Source organism: Alligator mississippiensis, chromosome 5, assembly GCF_030867095.1.
Source record: "Alligator mississippiensis isolate rAllMis1 chromosome 5, rAllMis1, whole genome shotgun sequence".
NCBI lineage: Eukaryota > Metazoa > Chordata > Crocodylia > Alligatoridae > Alligator > Alligator mississippiensis.
The window spans coordinates 39561749-39585542 of NC_081828.1; the positions used below are offsets into that span (position 1 = coordinate 39561749).

General features: G+C 53.5%; 1 protein-coding gene, 1 non-coding gene and 1 pseudogene across 2 annotated transcripts; all 3 read right to left on the bottom strand.

The window, feature by feature from the left end:
• Positions 1-1464: 1464 nt before the first annotated feature.
• On the bottom strand, positions 1465-9547 carry SLC17A7 (solute carrier family 17 member 7). Its single transcript, XM_019488877.2, has 11 exons — positions 9278-9547; positions 8855-8973; positions 7540-7654; positions 6964-7051; positions 6340-6426; positions 6033-6175; positions 5340-5489; positions 4757-4889; positions 4435-4545; positions 4184-4311; positions 1465-3980 (listed from the first exon to the last, which is right to left on the bottom strand). Exons 1-11 carry the CDS (start codon positions 9545-9547, stop codon positions 3618-3620), a joined length of 1707 nt encoding a protein of 568 aa, XP_019344422.2. The 3' UTR covers positions 1465-3617.
• Positions 9548-18769: 9222 nt separating this feature from the next.
• Positions 18770-18865, bottom strand: LOC132251029 (U6 spliceosomal RNA; annotated as a pseudogene).
• Positions 18866-20741: 1876 nt separating this feature from the next.
• LOC132251020 (U6 spliceosomal RNA) lies at positions 20742-20848 on the bottom strand. The gene has a single exon (XR_009462830.1). It is a non-coding gene; the product is annotated as a U6 spliceosomal RNA (small nuclear RNA).
• Between the last annotated feature and the right edge of the window lie 2946 nt (positions 20849-23794).

The window sequence follows — 23794 nt, forward strand, 5'->3', positions numbered from 1 at the left end:
GCCCCAGTCACTAGGGTGCCTTGCAGGCACTGACTTCAATGGAACCGGGACCCCACCCCAGATTCCCCCCCACGCGCGCCCAGACCTGGGGCTGGAGGCAGAAGCAGAGACCACTGGGTTTAAGCCATGGATACAAAGATGCCCCCAGTCTGATCAGAGGCTGTGGCTGAATAGGAGCAGAGGCCTGGGGCATGCAGAGCTACCTGATGTCCCCTGACACACTCCCCCCAACCTGCTCCCCGCACCCAGCACACCCCCCCCGCGCTGCAGTGATCCCCCTCCCCACCCTGCTGTGCAGTACCCTCTGTTCCACTGCCCAGCATTGCCTGCTGTCATCCCTTTTTGTGAGGCAGCTGCATGAGGGAGAAGTGAGCATGGGCATATAGAGGATGGGTGTATGGGGAAGGATGGATAGCTAGACAAACAGCAGGGGTACATGGGATAGATAGATAGATAGATAGATAGATAGATAGATAGATAGATAGATAGATAGATAGATAGATAGATAGATAGATAGATAGATAGAGAACATGGGGATGTATTTACATGGGGATGCAGATAGTGCAGGGGGGTGGGTTTTACCCCACCAGGTTGGAAGAAGGTGGCTAAACACCTTCAGACCTGAGGCATGTGGAGGCCCTGGGTGGAGGAACCACCAGGGCCACCCGAGACCTCTAGCAGCTGGGACAGGGGGGAGGTGGGTGGGTGAATGGATAAAGGGATAGAAACAGAGAGATAAAGGAGGAGGGCTACATGGCAATGGAGGGATAGAGAGAAATAGAAGGGTTATATGGGATGGATGGACAGATAGATTAATAAATGGACAGATAGATAGAGGGGTGTACAAAAATAAATAGATGAGGCCTAAGGATATAGAGAGATTGAGGGGTGAACAGTGGTACAGACAGTTAGGTAAACAGACAGGTAGAAGTAGTATGTGGTGGTGGATGGATAGGGAATTTCAGATCCGTGGTTCTCAACCTTTTTAGACTCAAGGCACCCCTGAATAGATTTGAGGCACCCTTGATGGTCTCTCAATTCCCCCGCCATCAGAAAATGCCAGCTCTTAGCTATCACTCTCTTTTGACTCCAGGCACATATTAGCACCATTCTTTTGTGGCAACGAGCTCAGAAAGCCCACAGCAGGGCAGGATGTTTGCAACATGGTGGATTCCTATTTGAAATTTCTGGCTTTATCATGTGAATCATGCATGCTGCTATACTAAAAAGTCCCAACATTGCGCGGCACCCCTGAAAGGATCTCCAAGCACTCCAAGCTGCTGCATAACCCCAGTTGAGAATCACTGGCATGGATAGACAGATGGACAGGGTAGAAAGAGGGACAGAGAGGTGGTAGAGAAAGTAAATGTGGCTACAGAAGATGGATGGGAGGACAGACAGTATAGGTGTGCTCCCCTCCCCCAACACAAAGGACTCTTGCAGGCTGGGCCTGGTCTCAGCATCATATATAATATATATTTATATATTTACACTGGGGGGGTAGATTCCGCACCAGGGCTGGAGGGAAGGAGTCACACACACGGGGCAACGCGACAGGCCGATCCCAGGACAGAGTAGGGGAGGTACGAGGAGGCCACAGGCCAGGCCAGAAGCATCCCCCTCCCCCATCGCACATATACGCACACGCGCACACACACACACATACAGGGTCCCCCACCATCTGCCACATGCCGGGTGGCAACAGCTGAGAACCAGATGTGGGACAAAATATGGCAGAGGCCACAGCATCTCATGGCTGCAAGGAGAGGCATGGGAAGACCTCGAAACTGTTCGAAAGCAGGGCTCTGGCAGACTGGAAACAGTTGTTGGGGGTGCCCCGGCTGCTAGGTTGCACACGGGGGAACTCAAAGCGTCAGCTGGTCAGGGAGGGCCGGGGGGGGGGGAGTGAGACCAGATTGACCCCACCAGCCTAAAAGGTCAGAGTTCAACAGGCCCAGCTAGAGTTGCAGGGGGGCAGTCGGATGGCGGGGGCTGGACACTGCCAACTTGGGAGGAGAAAGTAACCCAGGGCCCAGGGAGGAGGCCACCATGGCCCACCCGAGACCCCTGGAGGGGGCGGGGGGTTGGCCATGTGGGGCAGGGAACTTGCTGGCTGGGAGGTGACTTGTGTTCAAAGGATGCGGGGAGAACGAGTCTGCAGGGTGGGGGGCGTGGAAACAGCCACTCAGAGGCTGGGTATTGACACCCCATCACACAGCCTAGGGCACTGCCCCCTACCCTGGGCTAGCCCCGCTCCAAAGATCCTTGGGCTAGTTCTGCTCCCCAACAATGGGGAGAGAAGTATGAGGGGAGGCTCAAGGCCAAAGGTCAGTAAACCAGACCTAAAGTTAAAGGTCAACCCCCAGCCAGCCCAAGGGCAAAAGTCACACTGCCTTCGCACCTGCAGGCAAATATAACCCCGAGAGGCCAAAGGGCAAATGCTCCAGGCCATGGGGTTAAATCATGCCCCACCAGACCAGGAGGTCAAAACTCAGACATCTCCGCCTCCCAAGCCCTGTTTCCAGGCACATGTAAATGGAACCCCTCCACCCCAACCCTGGTGGGTTGTACCAATGCAGAAATTTGTGGGGGGGAGTGGGTTTGATAAAATGGTAAACGTCAAAAATCTATCCCTCTCCCCAATGGGCTGTACCAATGCAGAGATGCTCATAAAGGGATTTGGCTACCGTCTGAACTGCAGGGGTGTGGCCAAATTCGGGTACACCCTCCTATCCCATCCTGGATTGTACCAGTGCAGGTGCCCCAGAGGGGTGTGTAGGGGTGTGGTCTATCTAGGTGCTTGTATCACTGCACACGGGGTATGGGGCCACACATAAGCCCCAATACCGCCCCCCCTGCTGGGTCATACCAATGCAGGTGCCCCTTGGGGTGGGGCCTGTGGCATGGAGGCAGGGCCAATCTAAGCCCCACCCTCTCATCCTGCCACACAGTATCGATGCAGAGGCAAGGGGATGGGGGACCAGGGCAGGGCTGCTCAATAGACTCCTGTATCCGCCCCTCTTCCCTTGTACTGGGCCGTACCAAAGCACAGGCACCTGAGAAGCACAGATCACAGTAATGGTTCAGCCCCACCCTCATGGACTGTACCAATCTGGGGGAGGTGAAGAATAGGGGTGCAGCTAATCCTGGGCCCATCCCTCATCCTGCTGGACTGTACCGAAATGGAGTGGGGGACAGCTGCAAAACTTCCTTGTGATTAATCCCTAGCACTTCACTCTGCTGAATTGTACCAACACGGACTGGCAGGAGCCCAGAGTGGGGGTGTGGCTAATCTCAGGCCTGCCCTTCACCCAGATGGATCATACCAACAAGTAATGGGGGGGAGCTGCAGATTCGGGGTGTAGCTAATCTCAGACCCACCCTTAACCTACTGGACCATACTAACATGGAATGAGGGGGGAGCCATAGAGCAAGGGTATAGCTAATCTCAGGCCTGCCCTTTACCCTGCTGGGTCATACCAACATGTAATGTGAGGAGCTGAAGACTGGGGGTGTAGCTAGTCTCAGGATCACCCCTTTAACCTGCTGGGTCATACCAAGAGAGCAGTGTGTGTGTGTGTGGTGGAGGGGCACAAGGCAGGGGGCTAGCTGGCCCCTTAGGACAGGTCCCTGTCCCCCAGTGACCCATACATGTAGGCATCCTTGCCGGGCTCCTGTACGAACTCCTCCTTGCGGTCCCAGTCAGCGGTCCAGCCCCCGTTGGTGAAGCTGGTGCTCTGGGTGGCCCCATAGCCACCCGCACTGCCACCGCTGCCCCCCAGGCCCTCAGCCACCCGCGCTGCCTCATCCTCCTCATCGGCCAACTCGTCCTGGTGGATGAAACCGCACTTCTCATCGCTCATCTCCTCTGGCTCAGCCCATGGCTGCTTCTCCCCTGAGGCAAAGATGCCGTAGAAGATGACGCCCCCGTAATGCACCAGCGAGGCGATGAGGAACACATACTGCCACTCCTCACGCGTCTGGAGCAGGGGATGGGGCAGGAAGGAAAAGGTTACTCCTCTGTGCCCCCGCCTCCAGTCCTGCCAGTGCCCCTCACTCCCAACCTGCAGGCCACACCCCCCCCAGCCCTGCTGGTGCCCCTCACTCCTGACATAGCCCCCTCCTTAGGGTCCCCCCTCCCAGTTGTACCAGTTCGCCCCCCAGCTCCCACACACACACACACCTTGTGTTTGGTCATGGCACCAACAATGATGGGGCACACCATGCCCGAGAGGGTGCCAACGCCATTAGAGATGCCCATGAGGATGCTGGCGTAGCGGGGGGCAATGTCTAGGTGGTTCACATTGAACCCTGCAGGGGCAGAGGGGAACTGAATGCAGAGAACAGCCCCCCCAGCTCATCCCATGCCTGCCCCATGGTGCCACCTGTCCCACACCCTTCAGCATAGCATCCCTGTTCTGATCTCCAGCTGACCTGAAATGGCAAAGCCGCTGAACCCCACGGCCAGGACCAAGAAGGAGATGGCCACGCCCTTGGTGTGAGAATAGCCCACCACGAGCAGTAGCGTCGCCTCCATGCCAAAGCCTGGGGGCAGAGAAAGAATTTTGTTCAACTCCATCTCACTGCCCACCCTGACTGTGCCCCTCACTCCCAACTCGCAGCCCCCTGCCCCACCCACCCCACCCCACCCCACCCTGCCAGTGCCCATCACTCCTGACCTGCAGCCCTCTGCCCCTCCCAGCCCCCCTCACAACTGACCTGTAGCCTCCTGTCCTCCCCCAACACACACACTCACCCCCACAATTCATCATCTTGCGGACATTGGTGGTGGACATAATCCTCCGTGAGCGCAGGAAGTCAGCGATCTGCCCCCCGATGGGGACAATAATGGTCATGACCAGGTGGGGGAGGGCTGAGAGCAGGCCCACCTAGGGGCAGAGGGTACAGGTAGCGGCTCTGCAAGCCATGGGAGCTCCCCTCCTAGCCTCTCATCAGTCCCTTCACATTTCCCACTGTCCTCACAGTGTCAGGGTCTCAGCCCGCCTCTCCCCATGCTAAACCCTCCATAAGTAGAGGTGGGATATGAACCCACAACATCCTGGGGTGAGTGGGGTCAAGAGGTTGGGAGTCCAGATCTGACCAAATGAAGGGATGCTTGGGTTCTCCCCCCAGCTCTGGAGGGGCAGTAGGGTCTGGCAGGCTACAACTGCAGGACTGGGAGCCCAGATGCCTGGGTTCTTTCAAGTTTTGGGAGGGAAGTGAAGCCTGGCAGGCTTGACACTCCAGGGCTCTGACTCCTGTACCCTTCACCACTCTCAGGTTCCCAATCCCAGGGGGAGGGAGCAGAGGGATGAGCCCAGGGATGTCTGGACCGGTACCTTGCTGATCTCAAAGCCGAAGACCTCCTCAAAGTAGGCTGGCTGGCTGATGAGCAGCAGGTAGAAGGTCCAGCTGCGGCAGAAGTTGGCCACGATGATGGCGTAGACAGGCATGGATGTGAAGAACTTGCGCCAGGGTGTGCTAAATTTCTGTCAGCAAGGATGGAGGGGTGGGGAGTGAGCTCCTGGCACTGTAAGCTTCCCCTCCAAACAGTGCCCCCAGGCATGGCACCCCCAGTGCTGCAAGCTTCCCCCCAGCAGTGCCTCCAGCTAAAGTCTCCCCTGGTGCTGCAAGCTCCCCTGTAACAGTGCCCCCACCTGGACTCTCCCAGTGCTGCAAGCTTTCCCCAGACAGTACCCTCAGCTGGAGACACCCTTTTTTAATAAAATAAAATTATATATATATATATATATATATATATATATCAGCTAGCAAAAACTTTCCATCACACACCTTAAAGTACATTAAAGAAACCATGCACCCGTAATGGAGACACCCACTGGGATGTGAGCTGCCCCCAGCTGAATTTGCCCCCAGTGCTGTGAGCTTCTCTTTAACAGTTCCCCCACCCACCAACTTGCCCTAGGCTGTGGGCTTCCTCCAAACAGTGTCCCCAGCCAGGGACAGTCCCCACACACAGTGCAGCAAGCTTCCCCCAGCAGTGCCCCCAAGCAGCAGGCGGGGGAGGTCACCTTGAGGGGGTTGACAAGGCCAGCGCTCTCTCCGATACTCTCCTCAATGTAGCGCTGCTCCTGCTCCGTGATGGTGGGGTGCTGGGCTGGGCTCTCATATGACACCATCAACCAGAACAGGTACCATAAAATCCCAAAGCTCCCTAAGGGAATGGATCAGAGCAGGGGAGGGGGTGTCATCACTGGGGAACAGCCATCATGGTAGAAGGCCCCTGTGGGCATGGCAGGGGGAGAGGGACCAGGCTGGACAGGGCTGATACAGGGACCAGGAAATGGGGCTAGGGCTATGGGGGTGTGATTCTCTTACCATACACATAGAAGACAGAGCTCCACCCTGAGTATTGTACCAAGACCCCGGCCAGGGGCATGGCCACCACTGCGCCTGCATATGAGCCTGTGAGGGGTGTGGGTTAACAAGACTAGAGATCTGGAGCACAAACATGCCGAACCCCATTCATTGCCCAGAGCTGGGAGAGAACCCAGGCATCCGGGGCTCCCAGCTGCTCCCCTGCTCTAACCCACCAGACCCCACACCCTTCCCAGAGCTGGGGGAGAACCCAGAAGGCCTGAATCCCAGTGCCCACCAACTTCTAACCACCAAATACCCTGCCTTCTTCCTCTCCCAGGACACAGAGAGAACCCAAGCGTCCAGGCACCCAGCCCTCCCTGCTCTAACCCCCCTCTCCCTTCTCAGAGCTGGGAGAGAACCCAGGCATCCTGGCTTCAACCCCCCACCACGTTCTACCCACCCACCAGACCCTCTCCCTGCTCCTCTCCCAGCACAGAGAAAGATCCCAGGTGTCCAGGATCCCCCCTGCTCCAACCCACCAGGTCCCACTCCCCTCCCAGAGCTGGGAGAGAGCCCAGGTGTCCAGGCTCCAACCCCCAGACTCAGTAGAGAGAACCCAGGCATCCAGGCGGGGGCACTTACCGCAGAAGGCAGTGGTGGCGAGGCGGCTGCGCTCCAGCGGGGGGGCCCACTTACTCCAGATCCCATGGCAGGCCGGATATGTCACCCCCTGAGGCCCCAGCCAGACAGAGGTACAGATAGTAACCCAGGGCCCAGCCTGCGTGCAGGGGCGTGGCCGAGAATAAACCTCGCCCCTCTGGGGTCCCCAGAACACCAGTCCATTGGTGTGGGGGCGTGGCCATGAGTATTGCCCGCCCCTTTCTTAAAAGAGGGTGTGGCTTATCAGGAAGCCCCACCCCCAGGCTCCCAATAGGGAAAGGGCATGACCACGGCACCAAGCCTCATCCCTTCTAGCCCCCTATAGGGGCGTGGTCACACTCTTGGGGAATGCTCCTTCCATCCCCAAGGAGGGGAGGAGGAGGGGCCAATATACTAGACTCCGCCCACTGCCCTAGCCAGGCCTTTCCACTGACTACCTTGCCCGCCTCCAAGACCAGGGGAGGGGCCTGGCCACCAACAAGCCCCGCCCCCAGCCTCCTGCAGTGTCCCCCTCCTTGTGGGGGCGTGCCAGGCCAGGAGGCTCCGACCCCAGCTCACCTCCACCAGCCCTTGCAGGATGCGCACGAAGATGACGCAGCCGTAGTGCACGCGGGCAGCCGAGGGGATTAGCATGTTCAGGGTCGAGGTGGCCACAATGGCAAAGCCGAAGACCCTGGGAGGGGAGGCGACGGTCTGATTGGGGGGGGCTCCACATCCCTGCCCTTGACCTGTGCAGTGCTGGCCACAGAGGTCACAAGGCCACAATTGTGCATTTTGTCATCACAAGATTGCGCATGCAGGGCACGAGGACCGCTCTGCCTGGGGCAGTGCTTGTACCCCGGCTTGGCCGTCACCCATGTGATCACAAGTGCGCTCTTGTGCACTTACAGCACCTCCCCAGGCCCAGCATTACGGGGCCAGCCCTGGCACAGGTGGGCAGCCCTAGTGCATTGCAAGCTCACTCGAGCAATCACAAATGTACTGTTGAGGCCTTATGACATCCCCTGTCTGGTGCCTAGACCTATGAGGTCAATGCTGTTGTGGGTGGACAGACATTGTGCAATCACAGATACACTCTTGTAGCATTATGACATGCCCTGGACACAACATTATGGGGCTAGAGCTGTGGTGACCCTTGGGTGTCACATGCTCACTCATGCAATCACAAATGCACCATTATGGCCTTTTGACACCCCACACCCCCGGCCCCAATATTATGGGGCAATACTATGACAGTGGGTGGCCCTTGTATCACACTCACTCCTGTGATCACAAGTGCACGCTTGTGGCCTTCTGACACCGCCTGAACCTAGCGTTATGGAGGCCAGAACTATAGCTTCGCACACGCACGAGCAATTACAAATGCACTATTGTGGCTTTATGACACCCCCTGGGCCCAGTATTATGGTGCCAATCCTGTTGTGCGTGGGCAGTCCTTTTGCATCACACGCTCACTTGTGCAAACACAAATGCACCATTGCGACCTCATGACACCCCCCAGTTTGATACCTGTATCTCACTGCCACAGACACCCCTGCCCCATCCCCACTGCCCACCCTGACTGGGATGGAGGGTGTTGTGTGGATCGCACAGGGTTCAGTGCTGAGATGCAGCTGCTTCTGGGGTGGGGCATGTCAGGGGGGCTCTTTGGAACACAGCAAAGCAACACAAGGGGAGCAATGGGACAAGAAATACAGCATTGTCCTGTGATGTATGGAGGCAGGTGGGGATTAACCCATTTCGAACCAGGCCAGGGCACCAGGGTTCACATCCCGATGGAGAGAGAAGGAGTTTAAGGACCAGAAGATTTTATATCACACACCCCCTGCCCACCCCCACTTCCCTCGGACTCAGCAGAGAGTCTCAGCCCAACCTGTTGGCAGCGAATTTCTGGGCGATGAACCCGCCAGGGATCTGGGTGACGATGTAGCCCCAGAAGAAGGAGCCGTGAATCATCCCCACGGTTTCAGGGTCCCAGGTGAACTGGGCTTTCTGGGGAGGAGAAGGAATAAAAGGAAAGGCCTCTGGCCTCAGCCCCAAACCCACCCCTCTGCCCTGAGGCTGGATGAGAACTGGCACCTGCTAGAAGAAAAAGGCCATGCCCACCCCCTGCCCCTGCTAGCAACCCCTGGATCCTGGGTCAAATACCCCTGGAGGGGAAAGGTGCCATCCCCACCATCTGCCTATGTCAGCACCCTGCTCTGAGGCTGGATTAGGCCCAGCCCCGCTGCTGTACCTCCATCCATCCCAGCCAGTACCCCAGGTTCAATGCTCCCCGAGGCAACGCCAGGCGCACCTGGACCACCAGCTTGCCACCACGGTGGACGGTGCTGTTGTTGACCATGCTGACGATGGCCACACCCAGGTTGCAACGGATGCCAAAGCTGATGCAAAAGCCGAGGCCACAGAGGATGGCGATGATGTAGCGGCGTGGGAGGCCACAGCACGTACAGTCCACAACTGGGCGGTGCTTCTCAGTCACTTCCACTGCCCGGCCCTCTGCTGTCAGCTCGATTGTCTCCCTACCCGGCTGCCGGCGCTCCAGAAGCCTGCAGGGGTGATGCATGGGTGGGCAGACAGACAGATGGACAGTCAGGGTGTATGGGGGTCACAGACAAGCAGGCAGATGAGGTACATAGGGATGAAGAGACAAACAGATGGAGGAAGGATGGATTGGAAAGGTGGGTGGGCAGATAGAGGGACAGAGAGGGGTTTGTAAGATGGATGGATAGATGGACAAACAGTGTGGAGTACATGGATGGATGGATAGAGGAACATATGAGAAGGGTGGATGGATGGATGGATGGATGGGACCGCATAGATGGAAGGATGGATAGACGGTGCAATATAGGGGATGGGTGGATGGGTGGAGGGATACAGGAGAGCAATGGATAGATGGATGGGCAGTGCGTGCATGGGAAGACAGACGCACAGGCAGAGAAAATGAGAGATCAGTCTGGGGACATTTTCACAGAGGGAAGATTTTCGTTGTTTACCCTTTCATGCCTCCAGCAGTGCCTTTGAGGGTAGCAGGGTTGCACCCCCCAAAACTCCCCCACCCTTCTCTGTCCCCCTCCCCCAGCTCCACTGGGGCTGGCTGTGGTGCTACCTCACCCTACATCCCCTGAGACCCACACTGGCAGGCCTCCAGACCAGGGACAGGCCCAGGCCTGAAACACAGGGCATGGAGCTATTTGCTTCAGTTGGGACAGAACCCTTGTTCCCAACATGGCCCAGTGTCCCACGGACTGGAACCAATGACTCGCAGCAAAGCCCAGCAGCTTGGGTCAAAGCCAGCGGCTCTGGTACTTGTTCCTGTTCAACCAGATGTCCCCTGCATCAGCACCAAGGGTTCTGGTCATCTCCCTCCACCCAGACTTCCCACATCAGGGGCTGGTGTCTCCTGTTCTCCTGGATTCCCCTTTTCCACCCCCTACCTGCTTCCCTGAACTGGGCCCTGTTTTTTCCCTTCATGGGGTCAGAAACCCAATGACCCCTCCCCCCCCCCCCAAATCTGGCAGGGACACTGACATCAATGCTGAAAGCCAGGGAATCTCCCCCACCAATTCGGCCCAGCCCCTGCCCTGTTGCCCATAACGAAGTGCCCCCCAATCCCCACAGCACAGCACAGCACAGCACAGCACCCCAAGTGCCCCCTAGTCCCTCCACTGCTTTCAACAGCAGGCCACCCACTCCATCGGACTTTCCCCCCACCTCCCCCCAACAAAATGGTATCCCTGTCCCACCCTGCCCTGCTCCCGTGCCAGCATTGACCTTGCTTAGCACTTGCTGAGCTGAGCGGATCCCAGCGTGAGGCGGCTGCGCTAGCAGATTACGCTGGTTTTAAATATCCCTGGCTAAGCTCCCCCCACAGCTTAGCTGCCAGGGGCTCCATTGACCTTGGTCGGCACATTAATCTTAGCTGACTTTGGCCCTGGCCCGCTTCTCCCCCTGGCTTCCCTGGACTTGGATTTGTTTGGCTCTGCGGTGCGGTGGGGCATGCCAGGGTGGTGCGGGGCTGGTGCTTCTGGGTGGAGAAGGCTGGAGCAGAGCCCAAGGCCAGTCCCAGCCTAGAAGCCTCCTGCCCCTCCTGGATGCCCCCAGAGCAGTGGTGAGGGGCTGGGTGAACTCCCTACCCCTGTCTGTATGTCCCCATGCCTTTGTGGGGACAGAGGGCAGGGCAAATCACCATTCCCACTCCGGTCTCAATGCCTCTAAGTAATGCCCAAATAGATGGCAGTTCAGCTTCCATCCCCCTGTCTGCCCATCCATCCACCTATCTGTCTGTCCGTCCCCAAGCCCAGCAGGCCCTCCACACCTCCATCCAACCCCATGTACTACCAGCCATCTACCAGCTCCCCTCCATCCCTAAAGGATGGACTCCCTCCTGCCACCAGTCCATCCCCATATGCTGCTGCCCATCTGGCTGTCCATCTACCCATCCATCCAGTGCCACAGAGCCCTCAGCTCTCTGTCAGAAGCAATTCTACCCTCTGCCCTGTGTGCACGGGTGTGTGTCTGGAGGAGGGGGCATGATTTTGTGGGTATCCATGTGCACATGTTTACAGGTGATTGTGTCTGTGCAATCTTGTGTGGGTGACTCTGTGTGTGTGTGTGTCTATGGGTGATTCTGTGTGTGCCTGATTGTGCATGTAGCCACATGTGATTGCTTATGTGTGATTATGTGTGCATGTCTATGGGTGAACATGTATGATTTTGTGTGTCTACATGTGATTGTGTGTATGCGACTGGGTGGATGCAATTACGTGTGATTGTATCTGTGTCTATGTGTGTGTGCATAGGTATGTGTGCACGTGTGTGTGCGCGCACGTGTGGAGGTTGGGGGGGGCTGGCTCTGCTATCAGTGCTGTTTGGCACTAGTTTAGCAGGACCATATGGAGCAACAGGAAGGGATCAGGGCTGGGCCCCAGGCCAGGCTGCATCATCATCAGCTGGTAACTAAGACCCAGCACAGTGGAGCTGAGAACCACACATGCACAGACACGCACAGTTCCTCCTGCGCACAAGCTGTCCCTGCTGGCTGCAGCTCACCAACACACACAGTCACTCCTTACAAAGAGGGAGTCAGACCATCTCTGTTGCTGGAGAGGTGCGGGGAGGGTTGTGAGTGTGATTGTCCGGCTGTGCATTTGTAAATGTGTGCATGTGTGAGAGGGGTGGGGGTCTATCTGTTCTCTGGGGGGGTTACATGTGTGTGTCACTGATCTCTCTGTGCCTGGGGAAGGTGTGGGATTGTGTGTGTGTATCAGATTGTGTGTTGGCAAGTGTGCAAATGTGATGCAGGTATCTGGAGCATGTGATTGGACTGTCCTGCCTGTGTGTATGCAATTGGTTTGATGGTAGGAGCAGTGGGATCTGAACCCATGTTCCCTCCCCAGACCAGGCCTGGCTCCCCCTCCCTCCAGCTGGTTTCTCTCACCCTACACCACTCCTGCCCAAGAGTTTAGTAGCTGAAGATAAGGTCCCCACTTAGCACTGCCCATAGCCAGAGGTCAGGGGCTTCACTGGGGATGGCAGCGTGGCTCACATCCCCTCAAGCCAAGTGGGGCCTGGATTCCCTCTCTGAAATTTGTTCCCTTTCTTCTCTCCCCTCCAGAACTCCCCTCCCAGGTCAGGAAAGGAGGACATCCCTATAGAGCAGTGTTTATCAACCTGCAGGCCGTGACCCAAAAGTGGGTTGCAAGAATATCCTGGGGGGGCCATCTCCAGTGGTGTCCCCCAGGGATCAGTGCTTGGGCCCATCCTCTAACATCTTTATCAATGACCTGGATGAGGGAGTGGAAAGCGCAATGTTTAAGTTTGCAGATGACAGCAAGCTATGAGGAAATGTAGGCACATTTGAGGACAGGGCAAGGATTCAAGATGACCTTGACAGGCTGCTCCTATGGGCTGATTGTATTCAGATGAGGTTCAATAGGGATAAGTGCCAGGTACTTCATCTGGGTAGGAAGAACCTTCACCACACCTATATGATGGGTGGTGGTCCACTGGCTGACACCACATCTGAAAGGGGCCTGGGGGGTGATAATCAACCAAAGGATGAATATGAGCCAACAGTGCGATGAAGTCGCCAGCAGGGCAGATAGAACTCTGGTGTACATTAGCCAATGTGTTGCCAATAGATCTAGAAAGGTGCAGTCTACTCAACATTGGTAAGACCACAGCTGGAGTATTGTGTCCAGTTCTGGGCACCATACTTCAAAAAGGACATGGATAAGCTTGAGGGGGTACAGAGAAGGGCCACCTGCATGGTCAAGGGCTTGGGGGATAGGCCATATGAAGAGAGACTCCAGGAACTGGATTTGTTCAGCCTGAGTAAGAGAAGACTGAGAGGTGACCTGATAGCCTCCTACAAGTATATCAGGGGCAAACACCAAGATCTCGGGGAGAAACTCTTCAGAAAGGCACCCCTTGGGAGGATGAGGTCCAATGGACACAAGCTAGTTGTGGAAAAATTTAGGCTGGACATAAGGAAAAACTTTTTTTCTGTAAGGGTATCTAGAATCTGGAACACATTCCTAGCAGAGGTGGTGTAGTCGCCATCCCTGGAGGTGTTCAAGAGGAGGCTGGACAGGTACCTCATTGAGCTTGTTTGAGCCCAATCACCTCCTGCCCATGGCAGGGGACCAGACTCAATGATCTTATAGGTCCTTTCCGGTCCTTCTATTCTATGATTCTAATATATGAAAGGGTCATGAACAAACTCTAAAAATGGATCAACAAACTTTAAAAATAGATTCTCCTTTAAAGGAGAAAAACACGGGAAATCATGGCTTTTCCCTTGCAGGCTGGCAGAGTTCCAGCCTGCAAGGGTCTGCTTTGGGTCTGCCCCCGCCCCACACACCCACCCTCCCCTGCCCCATACATCACCCCCTGCCTCACACACAGAGTCATCCCTAGTGGTGTGCAGGGCCCAGGGCATATCAGCCTGTGCGGGGCCCGGGGAGGGGGTGGGGGGTGGCGAGCAGCTGGAGCTGGCAGCGCTCAGTGGCAGTGGCGGTGGTAGCAACAGAGCCAGTGGCACTCAGCAGCGATGGCACATGGCAGCTGCAGCGGGGCCTGTATGGCACTGTCTGTAAGGCCCCCCAAAAGCGCAGGGCTGTGACCCCAACTCGCTCCCCCCCGGGGGATGATTCTGCTCACACATTGGGGGGATGGGTCCTGGGGATGAAGGGCAGCAGGTTGGGAGTGAGAGGCACTCAGTTGGGATTGGCCATCAGTGTTTACAAATGGGTCCTGGTACAAAAAAGGTTGAGAACCACTACTGTAGAGAACCCTACAGAGACAGAAGGCATAATATGTACCAGATGATATGGACACGTACAAATGCTGCCCAGAGCATACAGGCATCTATAGACTGACTGCGCTATACAGAACTTCATAGGGCCCACATTGTATAGAAGTCTATAGACACTGACTAGACCATAAACACCTCTGTAGAACCTGACAGTGCCATATAGACCTCTATAGTGACTGCACTGTATAGACCTTTACAGATGCTGCCACTGCCATACAGATCTCTATAGACCCCACAACATAGGAACCAATAGATAGATAGGGACCATACAGACTGTAGCTTACGGACTTCTACAGAGACTTGCAGACCTACACAGAGACCTCTCTAGACCTATTGCCCCTTATAGACATCTATAGAGGCTGGGCTGGGCATATAGACCACATCATTTAGATCTCTCTAGTGGTTACAAGATCTAATTACATCATACAGACTGTGGGATATCAGGTCTACAGCATACAGTGGGGATTTTCAAATGGGGAGCTGTGTCACAATACACAACTGTGTGAGGAAGTAAGTACTCATCCCTCATCCCTTCTGTCCCTGTCATCCCCTCTCCATGCTAAATTGGTATGCCTTTAAATTTTAGAAAGTTGTGGATGGGGGCCTGGTTGTCTAAAAAAGCTTGGACCCTACAGAATAAACTATGAAATATAGACTGCAGAATATAATAGAGCAGAAGCTATAGGACTATGATTATAACATTTTTGCTGTCCTTAACGTAGACTATAAAATAGAAAATATAGAGTATAAAATGCAGGTTACAGAACATGAAAGTTTGAAGGTTAAAATAGAGAACATGGAATAGAAAATATAGGCTGTAAGAGATAGTCTATAGCATATATAATAGCCTAGGGTCTAGATTTCATATTCTAAAGTTGTTATATCATATGGAGTTCAGGCTATAAATAGAGACTAGGTCCTTCAGACAATAGCTTACAAATAAAATATAGATATATATTATGTGTAAATTATGGATAAGAGCCCCCCAAAAACAAGAATTGATATAACATCCAAGGAATAAAAATAAAACAGAATAAAAGCAAACCAAAAACTCCCCAGATTTTCAAAGAAGACTCTAGCCATCCTACACAGACCACAATCAGGTGAAAGATTTGCTTGAATGGTTTTTATTCAGCCAAAGGGGCAAAACCAAGGGCTAGTTGGAATCCAGTGGGATAGAAACCACCAAAACTTCAGGACCAAACATCCAAAAGAAAACACTCCTGATAAAATTGGGTAGAATCAGAAAATAAAGGAAATCATCTCAAGGAATCCTAGCAAGGTTTTGAACAATTAAATAATCTATTATCTTCATTTTTGTCATTATCATCACAATCATCATCATTAGTAATAATACTATTAATAGTGATGATGATGAACATATAATAATTATGGGTGGTGGCAAAGGTGATGTGAGCTTGGATGCCTGGGTTCTATCCCCAGATCTGGTAGGAAAATGTGTTAGAGTGGGGATAGTTATTCTTCTAATGTTATTGCTGTTGATATTATCATTATCATTGTAATTACTGGTCTTATTATGTTGTTTTTTATATTACTGTTCCTGTTATCATTATTACGATAGCTGTTGTTATTGTTATTATTGCTACTATTGTTATTATTATAATTAACCAGTGCTAACATTATAATCATTGTTATCATAATGAACGTTATTATTGTTATTGTTATTGTTGTTGTTTTGATGTTGTAAGAGCTGCTGTTGTTATCATCATTGTTATAATCATAATTATCAATAATAATAATAGGATAATTATTCATAGAAACTGAAAACAGAAATGTAATTCTAATGCATCACAATCAATAGCACAAAAGCAAAAACAAAGCCAACCAATGTGGTTAACTAAAATACCCTAAAATATCACCAGGGTTCATAACAAATCCATCTCCAATGGAAAAAAGTGCATGTAAGCACAGGGGTTGGATCAACCAGCTGAACCCTGGTGTCCCAGCCTGCCCTCACATGTCTATGAGCAATGGAATGGCACAACGTGAAATGCGGCTTCAGTAAGCTAAGCAAAAAAATCACTAGGAATAAAAGCAAAAGCCAAACATCAAAGGAGGTAACTAGAAATCAGAGAAATTTAAAGGGAGTGAAATACATCAGGGAGAGGGCATTGGAATCATGCTGTAGCCGTGATGGTCCAGAAGTGATGCAAGAGAAATGGTATCTTTGGTTGTAAGAGATTTAGATGAGCTTTCCAGTATCACAGTACCACACACCCCACCCCCGCCCCACTTGAGCTTTGGGAGGTGGAGAATTTGTTAGAAACAATCAGTGAAAGCAAATAAGCAGAAGGGTGTGATGAACTTTTTTAACCCAATGCGGAAGAAGGGAAAAATTCCCCCTTCTCTTTATGGCCCCTCCCAGCATGAGACTGGGGGGTCTCAGTCAAACTACTTCCCCCCCCCCCCCCCCCCTTCCAGGAAAGCCTATTAGAGAAAGGGGAAATTGTACACAGAGGAGCTAAATCATTGCTCTCCATCACTCATGCTCCTTGAGATGAGGAAAAAACACCCTGGAATTCAGGTTACGACTCCACCCCTGGCCTGAGGCATCGCAGGGATTCCCAGAGCTGAACACATCAAACATGGGGCATGGAGAGAGAGGAAAAAAAAACTTCCATCTTGCCAAGTTTACCACCATGAAATATAGATGAGTAAGGATGTGCTGATGCTTCAGAAAGGACATCAATTATTCAACTCGGCCTGGGATGGCCCTGTAAAAAAAAGCAGCCGGACCCATCCCGGCACTGACAAACGTCCTTGCAGAGACAGAAAAGGTTGTGTGGGAACCCAGACACCTGGGTTTTGTCCCAGCGTTGAGAGGGCAGTAGGGGTTGGTGGGGTAGAGCAGGGGGCCTGGGAGTTGGGACACCTGGGTTTTATGCCCACATTGTGAGGGGAGTGGTGTCTGGTAGGTTAGAGTGGTGGTGGGGAGGGCTGGGATTTAGCGGATTTGAGCTGAGGATCTGGACTCCTGGCTTCTATCCCCCCTTTGAGAAGGGTGTAGTGTTTGGTGGATCAGTGCAGGACAGACAGGGAATCAGGACTCCTGGGTTCTATCCCTGGCTCTGAGAGGGTAGTGGAGTCTTGCATGTGTTGGGAGGGGAGGGAGTTGGGATCAAGGACTCCTGGGTTCCCCCGTGATGCTGGTGTCTTACACACAAGTGCAGACAGGAGAAGCAAGACAGCACCACCCAGAACAGTGAGGAGGACAGGGCCCGGGCACACACTGGGGTGCCCCACCAAACATTTAATCTCCTTACTAGGGTAAATCCCACCCCCCTACCCAAGACCCCAGAATCTTGTGATTTTGATGCCTTCCCCTCTCCCCTCCTGACATCAGTGCTTCTTGGGAGCACTGGGGCTGACTTCTCCCAAGTCACACTCAGCAGCTTTGGGACTGCACACTCGGCAGTCACACTCGGAAGCCAAGGGACTTAGGAACCTACACCTAGTGAGAGCCTGATCTGTATTTCACCCTCAGCAGTACTGATTCCAGGACAAATCCCACCCACACCCAATGCATCTATCCTGACAAGGTCAGGCTGCAAAGGGAAAACCTAGGTTCACTTTCCTGTCTGGTTTCTGATTTCCACATCGGTAGGCAGAGGGGAAGTGTTGGAATCTCTTCCTACCTGCACACACCCCCACCCCCACCATAGGCACACACAGATGCACAGACACACGTGCACATGCCTACATGCACATTACATAAACACAAGGGCATTTGCAAAATACATGAAGCAATTTGGCTCTGGCTGGCCGGCGGAAGGGGGATTTAGCAAGGAGCGAGCCAGCTGTCCTTGTCTGTGAAGGGAAAATATAGGGAGCAACCTCAGGGGTGGGGACAGGGCTCTTCAGGGTGGGAAGCAGGGTTGGCTCCAAGCAGCCTGCTTGCAAAAGCACCATTGATGGAGTGGGAAAAAGAGGTGTGGGGGATGATGGGTGGATGGATGCAGAGATGGACAGAGGCAGTATATGGGGAGGGAGGAAGCAGGTGTATGGACTTAGGTAGGTAGTAGACACACAGACACATACATACATACATGGAGGGTAGGTGGGTGATGGATGAAAGGGATATATGGCAAGGGAAGGAGGGCACAAGAGAATGTGTGAGCTTAGATAGAAAGGTAGATAAACAGACAGATAGACAGACAGACAGACAACATATAAACATAGAGGGGAGACGGTAAATGGATGGATGGATGGATGGATGGATGGATGGATGGATGGATGGGGTATATATAAGTCAAGGGAAGCAGGAAGTAAGGGAATGTATGAGCTTAGACAGAAAGATACATACATACAAACATAGAGGGGAGGTGGGTGATAGATGGACAGCTCGAACAGATAGACAAATGGGTTATATGTCAAGGGAAAGAGGAAACAAGGGAGTGTGTATCAGGAAAAGAAAGAAAGAAAGAAAGAAAGAAAGAAAGAAAGAAAGAAAGAAAGAAAGAAAGAAAGAAAGAATTTGCGTGTCATCCTTGCGCAGGGGCCATGCTAATCTTCTCTGTATCATTCCAATTTTAGTATATGTGCTGCTTTTTTCTTTTTTTTTTTTGACTTTTAAGAGGCATTTATTCCAGGGAGGGTGACAAATCGGGGCCAGTAAAGAGTATGTACAGGTTGGCCCGAACATCTGGGCCTCACGGACATGGTCCTGGGCTCACGGCCTGCAAGGCCTGCCTGTACACTCTAGACTAAAAACCATAGCGAGCCAAAGGTCTATTTACATATTTACATTTCCACAAGCGGGGACACCCATGGAGAGCCTCAGGGCTCGACCCACGTAAGGCAAAGTCCAAGGCCTCGGCCCGCTGGATGCGTGTCTGCAGCTTGAGCAGCCGGGGGTGTTACAGGGCGAGGAGCAGGCAAGAAAGAAAGAAAAGCAGGCGTTAGGGCCGCCCTCCCAACGGAAGCAGCAACCACCCTAGAAGGCTTCCTCCAGGCTCACCAGGCCCTCCCCACTGTGGACACTGCAGGTGACACCTTCCCACCACTGCCGGTCATCCCAGCGGTGGCCAGTGAGCTAGCTGACCAGCCCAACACGCTGCTTAGACTCCCTGTGCCCCCCAGAAGCAATACGGGCTGCCCCTTTGGCACACTGCTGTGGAAGGGACTCTACACGTGGGTGGTGCACACCCAGCATGCCCAGGTGCTGGCCGGCTGCCCCGACACCATGTGACTGTGGTGCCTGGCATGGCCCGGGAGCTCAGCGTGGCGCGCACTGTACAAGGTGCCCACTGCCAAGAAGACCGGCAACCTCCAGTGGAGATTGGTGTATGGCATCCTGGCCACTGGCACCTGTGTGTGCCACCTGGACCCAGTGGCCTGCCCCTTCTGCCCGAGGGTGCTGGAAGAGGACATTTTCCATACCTTCCTTGACTGCCCCCAGCTACAGCCGCTGTTTGCCACCCTCGTGGCCCTGCTTCAGGCACTGGGCCAGGACTTCTCAGAGGACACCTACATCTACTCCTTCCTGTACCGGGAGGCCGAGTGGGCCGCAGTCAGCCTGGCCAACTTCCTGGTGAGCCAGACCAAGATGGCCACCCTGAAGAGTCGGTGAAACCAGCTCACCAGGACCAGGATGGACAATGCCCTGCAGCTCTTCCACCTGCTGGTGTGAACCCGCCTCTTGCTTGAGTTTGAGCACACGGTCCTCCGGCGGACGGTGCCCACCTTTGAGGAATGCTGGGCCCTTGAGGGGGCACTGTGCCGAGTCAAGGCAGGATGCCTGCTCCTTGCCCTGTGACACCACCAGCTGCTCAAGGTGCAGAGATGCATCCAGCAGGCTGAGACCTCAGACTTTGTTCATGTGGGCCAACCCCTGATGCCCTGAGCCCCCATGGGTGTCCGGAACTGTAAATATGTAAAAACTCCTTTTGTTCATTGTGTTTTTTTGTGTTTTTGTCAAGAGTGTACAGGCAGGCCTTACAGGCCATGAGCCCAGGCCTTGTCCATGAGGCCCAGATCTTTGGGCCAACCTGTACATATTCTCTACTGGCCCCGATTTGTCACCCTCCCTGGAATAAATGCCTCTTAAAAGTAAAAAAAAAAAAAAAAGGAAAGAAAGAAAGACTTTGACTTTTAAGAGGCATTTATTCCAGGGAGGGTGACAAATTGGGGCCAGTAGAGAGTATGTACAGGGTGGCCCGAACACCTGGGCCTCATGGACATGGCCTGGGAAGAAAGAAAGAAAGAGGTGCAGTTTTTGCTTTTCTTTGGACTGTAACAGTGTGGCTCCAGGGTTGTTCCCCAGCCTTGAACTTATAACCAGCTGACCGTAGAGCTGGTTGCTTGGCCTCTAGGCCAGGACAGCTAGGCAACTAATAACCATTTTCCAATTTAAATTTCCAAAGAGATTCTTTGTCCATGAGGATTCACCAGAACAGCAATCAAAGGTAGCTTAGCCTGTATCCAAAATATGGAACGCTTCACGAATTTGCGTGTCATCCTTGCGCAGGGGCCATGCTAATCTTCTCTGTATCGTTCCAATTTTAGTATATGTGCTGCCGAAGCAAGCACTAAGAAAGAAGTGGGTGGTGAATAGATGGAGTATATGTCAAGGGAAGGAGGGAGCAAGGGAGTGTATGAGGATAGATAGAAGGAAGGACTTTTGACTACTTTATTTCAGGGAAGGTCAGGTACAGAAAGCAAAAAAAACCCATCAAACCACACCGAAGAGAAACCATTCCAGTACATTCAGAACATCACACCGTGACAAACACCTTTGGAGTAGTACACGTCGTGCCTAACATGCCATTATAGCCCTCGAGAAACAAACAGTTCCACCTTTCCCTGTCCCATAGTACACATGCAAAAACCTTCAGCATCTCACCCCGAGAAAAACAAAAGCAGCCTGGTGAGGGCCCAGGGCACAGCACAAGCTGGAAGCCACAGTCCGCCACTGTGCCCGCCCAGTCGCCCAGACCGGTCAAGACATCAGAGTGCGTATTTGAGACGGCCGTCCTCCACGTGGCACAGCGCTCCTTCAAGGGCCCAGAGTGCCTCACAGGCGGACACCCCCCGCCGGAGCACAGCATGCTCAAACTCCAGCGAGAGGCGTGCCCGCACTAGGAGGCCGAAGAGCCACGGGGCATCGTCTGAGCCGGTGCTGGCAAGCTGGTTGCGGCAGCTCTTGAGGACGGCCATCTTGGCCTGGACCAGCAAGAAGTTGGCCAGGCAGATGGCGCCCCGCTCAGCCATCCACTACGGGTAGGAGCACACTTAGGTTATCTCCGAGAGGCTCCTGCCCAGTGCCTGCAGCAGCGGCTTGAGGGTGGCAAAGAGCGGCCGCAGGCGGGGACAGTCCAGGAAGGCGTGAAAGAGATTCTCCTCCACGCCCCCAGGGCAGAAGGGGCAGGCCATCGAGGCAGCTGGGTCCAACTGGGACGCAAACGTGCCAGTGGCTAGGATGCCATGCAGCAACCGCCACTGCAGGTCACCAGTCTTCTTGGCGGTCGGTGGCTTATACAATGTGCGCCACGCCGGGTGGGCCGGTGGGGAAGCCGGTGGCCCCAGGCACTGTCGCCACGGTGTACCAGGGCGGCCTGCCAACACCTAAGCGTGGCAGACGCAAACCACCCAGGCATACAAGCTTCTATGCGATAGAGAAGCAAAGGGACAACCCGTGTCACTATCGGGAGGCATGGGGAGCCGCAACAGAGTGCCTGGCCCACCGGTCAACTCCGCGGCCACAGCCAAGGAAGGAAAGAAGGAAAGTGGTGAATGGATGGATGGAGGGAAAGAGTGTCTGGGCATGGGTATCTACAGCAGACAGAGGGGTATATAGGGATAGAGCTCTGAGGGGATGGATAGCTAAGAATGTGGGAGACAGATCGATGGACAGGCAGGCAGAGGGGATGTCTGGGAATGGAGGGAGACTGCCGGGCCCTGCAGGGCTGATGGCAGGCTGGTGCATACACAAGCACACCCTGACCCTCTACTTCATCACAGCACTGCACCCCCCACCCTGCCCCCGACCACCACAAGCTCTCCTGTGGCTTTGGCAGCTCTATATAAAGTGTACCAGCTCCATTTATAGTCTTGGTGCATATTTCATGAGCCATTCTCTGACGGGCTGGTCTCATGGGGCTGGGGCTGGGACTGGGACCTGGGCTGGGTGTTTAACTGCCTTCCCTCAGCACATTATACAAGCAGGCAGACTACGACCCTGCCAGTCCACCCCACACAGCTGGCCATGTCGGAGTGGGTGGCCTGAGTGTGAGGCTGTGAGGGGCAGTGCCTGCTGTGGGGCACTGGGAGGAGGCTGACGCTGCCATTTAAAACCACGGAGCATCCCGTCAGAGGGGCCAAAGAGGAGTCGCACCCCCAGGGGCTGGATGTGCATCCACAGGGGATCTGGCCCCTTTAATGCCAGCATAGCTGTGGAAGAGTCGCACCAGCTGGGATCCGGTCCAAAGATATCTGCTAAATCACCTCCTTCACAAAGCCGCTTCCCCCACTCCAAGATATGCATGTGTGTGTGTATGTGCGCACGCGCACACACACACACACAATGTGTGGATCACATACATACACACACTATGTGCACAAATCACAGACACACACTCTGCATGGATCAGACACACACATACACACACCAGGCCCACCTTCCCCACACAGCCACACATGTCTTTCCCAGTAACACACACCTAGGCACACACTCTGCTGCATAAATTTACTCACTTTCTCAAGCACTCACTCCACACCCATTAAAATACTCTGGATACACACACACTCTTCCCAGATGTGTCATAGTGACATATGCACATACACACACAATATGGGCATCACAAACACATACTCATGTGAGCGTGCACGTGCACGCACACACACACACACACACACACAAATACAACCTGCAGGTTGCACCAACATACATGCTACCTACACATACATCACAGCCATACATTTGCTAGATGCATACTCAGCTGCATAAATACACACATCCTATACCTGTCCGCTCCACAATCTCTCACACACTCCAAATACACATACGCATGTGCATACATGCACGCGCGCGCACGCACACACACACACACAGACTCTGCTTGGACATGTCATAGTCACACACAACAACCACACACAATTAACAATGGTGTCATAACAACACACATATGCACACACACACACACACACACACACACACATACACACAATGATATGGATTCTCAGTAGATGCGTCTCTCACACACCTATCAAACACATACCCCTAGAACACACACCACAACCCTTGTTGATACAAACTACAATAACAATCACTCAAACAACATCTTGCGTACACAGGTACACACTGCAGGTATGTAAATCACAATCTCTCTCATATGCACACACATACCTTGGATATACATATTAAAATCCTGCATCTGCACACACACTGCCTTCCCTATAACCACATGCTCAGCAGGCCAGGTGTCTCTATCACACACACACCTTCAGATGCACACCTGGTGACCACACACCATTGTT